This window comes from Sinocyclocheilus anshuiensis, unplaced genomic scaffold, assembly GCF_001515605.1.
Source record: "Sinocyclocheilus anshuiensis isolate Anshui unplaced genomic scaffold, SAMN03320099.WGS_v1.1 scaffold1312, whole genome shotgun sequence".
Lineage (NCBI taxonomy): Eukaryota > Metazoa > Chordata > Actinopteri > Cypriniformes > Cyprinidae > Sinocyclocheilus > Sinocyclocheilus anshuiensis.
In genome coordinates this window covers 465,981-471,369 of record NW_015544237.1, presented here as the reverse complement: position 1 = coordinate 471,369, position 5,389 = coordinate 465,981, and the positions used below count along the sequence as shown (strand labels likewise).

The following is a 5,389-nucleotide window of genomic DNA, read 5'->3' as shown; positions in this document are numbered from 1 at the left end:
TGACAGTTTTGACCTAAATATGATTTTCAGTTACAATAATTAATCCTAAAATTCGACATTAGTAACTTACTTTTAGCAGCATCAGTCGCGCGCGCGCTCACAAGATCTCCCGGTTCTTACTTGTGAATTCAGTTCACTGGAGACTCGCACTAAACGGATCATTTAAATCAGTGAGTTGTCGACTTGAGAACAGCTGCAATCGGTTCATTCTAATTCGTGAGTGAATCGTTTGGTGCGATTTGCGAACCGATTTAAAAGGTTAATTGAAAAGAATCAGTTCGTTCTTGAATCAGACACCGCTTCTGCGTGTCAGAGCATGTGATATATTGTAAGGAGTAACGATATGTTTTATGAAATGTAGTGAAGTAAAAAATACGATCTTATGCTTTGGAATGTAGTGAAGTAAAAGTAAATGTTACTCAAAATAAAATTACTCCAGTAAAGTACAGATACTTGAAAAATGTACTTAATAAGTACAGTAACGAAGTAAAACTACTCCGTTACTGTCCACCACTGCTTTCTTAATAATACAAGTATACTTATATATAAATTAATCGGTTTTTACTGATGCAAATATAAATACAATACAAATTCTAACTTGTATCCGATGCACACTTTTTTAAAATCGATGCATCGCATCATTAACTTTTATGCCGATGCACCGATCGGTGAATCTTGCTATCCCTAGTATATATACATTTAAATTAAGATTCAAGAAGTATTTTAGGTCAAGATTCAAACCTGTTTTGAATTTAGATCCGTTAATTTTAAGAAAGTTGATTTATTTACATACACTCATGACTCCTTGTTGTTCTTAACTAGGTTTTGTGAATCACTAATGAGTGACTCTGAAATGCCTTACGCACGTGGACGTGGTAAACGGATGCGGCTGGCCATACCAGATCAACCAGCTGTAGACCCGAGTCTTTCCAAGATACGAGGGCTAACTCACAAGAGGCGCGGTGTGGGAATCGGCAACAAAGGAAGACGAGGGAGTCTGAACCTCAGTGGCTGTAGGACACCAGGATACTACGCCGTGGATGACATCAAATCCAATCCACTTATGTGTGGAAAACGAAAAGGCAAAGCCCCAGCCGATCTAGATTTAAGCTTGGTCTCGGATGACATTAGAAATGGGAATGGGAAAAGGATACGAGCCAAATCCAGGAGCGCTCCTTCCACCCCTCAGGGTAAATCCGACCCTGTGTTTCTTGATCAAGTTTGCGCATCGCCAATGCTAATAGACTGTCCGCATCCAAACTGCAACAAGAAGTACAAACATATCAACGGGCTCCGTTACCACCAGTCACACGCTCACCTGAACAGTGACAGAAAGCAAGAGTTTGAGGTGGAGAGCGAGGACAGACTTTCAGATTTTGATGAAGCACTCAGCTCAGTACCTTTTGATTCTTCTGAGAACATCATCTCCAAGAAGCCCAGAAGCATGTATAAACTCAATGCAGTCGGTTCTCCAAAGAGCAGGAAAGCATTGCTCAACAATGATAGCAGTCCCATAGCCAATGCAAAACTACGCCCAAATGTGGCAAGTAAAGACGGATCAATTGACGATCTGAGCAACCTCCCACTCATTTCCAACATGTCCGTTGTCCTTGAGAATTGCCTCATGACGGATCGTAACACATCTGTTGAGATGCCTAAGCTCGAAGCGGAGGGTGCTATTGATAAGAGGGACATATGTAACAAAGTTAAGAAAGAAGGGTTCACTGAGAGATGCTTAGCCAAGTCTCGAACCAACAGACTCATCAACGCTGCCCCTGCTCCTCCGAAGCTGACCGCTATTCCACCCGCTGCATTTTCCACTAAAATCACAGAAGTTTCTTCTCATCAGGCTTCTCCGACTGTTGCCCTCACTAAAGCCAAGAACCTCTCACTGAAACCCATCAAGCCAAAGCTGGACGTTATTGCACAAGTTAACATGGCCAACGCCACCGCAGTCCTGAGCAAAGACAGTAAGAGAAAGGAAAAGCATCGATTAAAGGACAGGAATTGTAAAGATACCCGGAGTCCCAAAAGTGACCCGATTTACACAAAAACGGACGATACAAAGAGTATCGCGAAAGACTTTCCTGTGAGCCTCTTGAAAGAGCACTTGAGCAAGCAAGATGTTGTAAACGGTCCAAGTGAAATGCAAGAAAGCCGCATGGCGAGTATCAGAGCTGAGGCCGACAAGGTGTACACCTTCTCAGACAATGCACCGAGTCCTTCCATTGGGAGCTCTGCAAGAACGGACTGCGTCCCTCTTACAAACGGAGATGGAACGAGTGCTAAAACAAACAGTCCTGCATACTCCGACATATCCGATGCAGCTGAGGATGGTGGGTCAAACTCAAGGTCCAGAAAGAACTCGACACAAGATTCAAACTCAAACAGCAACATCAATCCCAAAATTCCCTCAATGAGTAACGCTCCCACAGTGACACCAGGAAAAGAGATCCAGTCCACATCTCACAGCCATGGTTATGAATCCCATTGCATCCCAGGTTACTTGCATTCTGGGCAAGCCAATTCCACTTCGTTCCATAAGGTGGCCTCACCTTACGGTCGGACGAAGGATGATTTGAGAGATTTAAATGAGGATATAAAAAGCTCAGAATCCTCTAGCCACTCAAGTTCCCAATCACAGCTTCAGTACGCTGAAACGCACACAGCGCTGGCTCAGTCTTTGTACTATGGACAGTACAGCCGGGGTGTTTCAATGGACCAGAAGGTTCTAATGATGCCCAGCACCCACAGACCTCTCAGTGAGGCATGCTGTGAGGAAATGCAGTATAGCAAGAGTAGAGGTCAAGTTAGACGAGGATCTGAGCAAAAGGAACGAACAAAGGATGAGCAAAAACCATTTATAAGCTCTCCTCAGTCGATTCATAAAGGGGCGAACTCTGCTAAGATTAACTGTGCAAAACCTGGCTTCATCTATGTGGATTTGGACAAGCAGCTGTCGTTTCAGCAGCAGCAGCAACAGGGGAAAACGTCCCATATCTCCATGTCAAAAGAACAAGGGGTTCTCAAGGAATCTGAAGACCTCAGTTTGGAGAGTTCAAACTCAAAATCAAATGTGGACACAAATGTAACATTTCTAAATGTAAGTTACTGATGTTACTTATCATTTACTGAGGAAATGTTCTTATAAAGACAATAACAGACTTCTAGAAATGTCCTTGGTTTTGCTGGAATATCAATCCAAATTATGTTGTTTTGGAAATATGATCCTTAATCATCAAATGATCAAATTGCCAGGATTCTTTGATGATTGAGAGCATATTTATTTTTAAGACAATGCCATCCTTTTTGAAATTTTCCATGACAAAGAACTCATTAAACACTAGTTTCTCAGGGCTACTGTTTCATAACAAAGGGCTTCCCTGTAAGGTGTGTAATTTCATTGGTTGTCAGACCAGAAACTATTTGACAGTAGATGTTCCTCTGGGTTTAGGCTTCAGAATCTCAGTCCTGGAGCCACTCTTATCAGTCCAAATATGTGAAGCAGCAAAATCAAGAGGTCAACAGGATCTCTGAGGAAATGAGTCTGAGTCCAGACAAGGGGAAAGATTGGCACCTGCCTCTAGAGCCCGAGTCCAGGCTGGAGTCTGAACACCAGAACGTCAAGTGTGAGATGGCTGACGAGGTCATCGAGGAAAGTACCAGACCGGAGGTGGACGAGATAGCGGATGAGATGTCTGAAGACTCGCAGAATGCAAGAGGGGCCGCGTCGTCACCCCAGCAGTCCTTCATCCAGTTTCAGCACTCCTACCCATATTTACACCTGTGTGAGACGAGCAGCAATGCTTACAGAGTGATGTCTCCAGCTTTGGTGCATAATTACCCAGGTAATCGTCTTCTGTACATCGTAAATATGACCCCAAAACTTTCATATAGTGGAGCTTGTACTACAAACTACTTGTAAAGTGTAAGTTGTGTGTTTTCCATCTAGGTTTCCATTACCCTCTGTATGGAAAAACGGCAGGGAGAGAGGATTCAGAAGGGGTACAAAGCAGCAAACCAGTAACAGATTCAACAGCATTAGAGCTTCTGTCACATCCTCTCCTGCCGTATCATGGCAAATCTCCTGTTGTATGTATCTCACTTCAAAAAACAAGTAAACCATTTTTAGTAAGGCTTATAATATGGACCTAAATGTGGTCTATACAAACTGTGAAGCTAAAATTGTTCTGGATAGCAGCATCTGCTAAATACCCACAACGTAAATACAGTGTTCTGGCATGAAACTCTAGATGGCGCAGTCCGATTGGTCTAACTCAATCTGACCTAATGACATCATTATCACATGGCACAGCTGATTGGCTCTCTCCTGTATCGGTAGCCAATGAGCTCGCTGCTCAACATTCAAATATATGACTAGTGCTTGCCGTAGCAGTTGCAGCTTGCTTCAGAAACCCTCCACCTTCCCCAGCTCCACCTGTATAGATCTGCTACGAGGTGATTCATGTATGCTATATGGAGGTTATTTCATGTATGTTATATGTGCAGCAGCAGCATTTCTTACATGCTCACAGCAGCATGTTGTGGATGTATTGGCAGTAGCAGGTCTTGGTACTTGCTCTGCCGCAGCAGCAGCATAGCAGATCTATTCTGCCAAGACCAAATACATTAACATTGTCATGTACATTACCATGTCAATCCCTCCGAGAGTTGTCATGACAGAAATATAGTTCCATCAGGAACATCCAGACACACAGCAATAAAATGTAAAGTACAAAAAATTAATGCTGGCAAATTGTTGGGAATTGTGTACACAATGGACTCACAAAACATGTTTATAGTGATGTACTTGAACTTAAATGAATTAGACAGTTGATCAATGTCATGGTTTCATGTAGGTCCTTTAACATTTTACATACTGTACAGTATCTCACAGAAGTGAGTACACCCCTCACATTTTTGTAAATATTTTATTATATCTTTTCATGTGACAACACTGAAGAAATGACACTTTACTACAGTGTAAAGTAGTGAGTGTACAGCTTGTATAACAGTGTAAATTTGCTGTCCACTAAAAATAACTCAACACACAGCCATTAATGTCTAAACCTCTGGCCACAAAAGTGAGTACACCCCTAAGTGAAAATGTCCAAATTGGGCCCAGTTAGCCATTTTCTCTCCCCGGTTTCATGTGACTCATTAGTGTTACAAGGTCTCAGGTGTGAATGGGGAGCAGGTGTGTTAAATTTGGTGTTATTGCTCTCACTCTCTCATACTGGTCACTGGAAGTTCAACATGGCACCTCATGGCAAAGAACTCTCGGAGGATCTGAAAAAAAAGAATTGTTGCTCTACATAAAGATGGCGTAGGCTATAAGAAGATTGCCAAGACCCTGAAACTGAGCTGCAGCACGGTGGCCAAGACCATA

General features: G+C 42.6%; 1 protein-coding gene across 1 annotated transcript in view; it reads left to right on the top strand.

Annotated features, from left to right (window-relative positions):
- The window catches only part of LOC107697597 (zinc finger protein 608-like), a 16,570-nt gene that overhangs the window by 6,004 nt on the left and 5,177 nt on the right, over positions 1–5,389 (top strand). Inside the window, exons 4-6 of the mRNA XM_016498396.1 lie at positions 823–3,103; positions 3,455–3,848; positions 3,953–4,092. Of these exons, the coding sequence (XP_016353882.1) occupies positions 823–3,103; positions 3,455–3,848; positions 3,953–4,092 (2,815 nt within the window). The remainder of the gene's footprint in view (positions 1–822; positions 3,104–3,454; positions 3,849–3,952; positions 4,093–5,389) is intronic.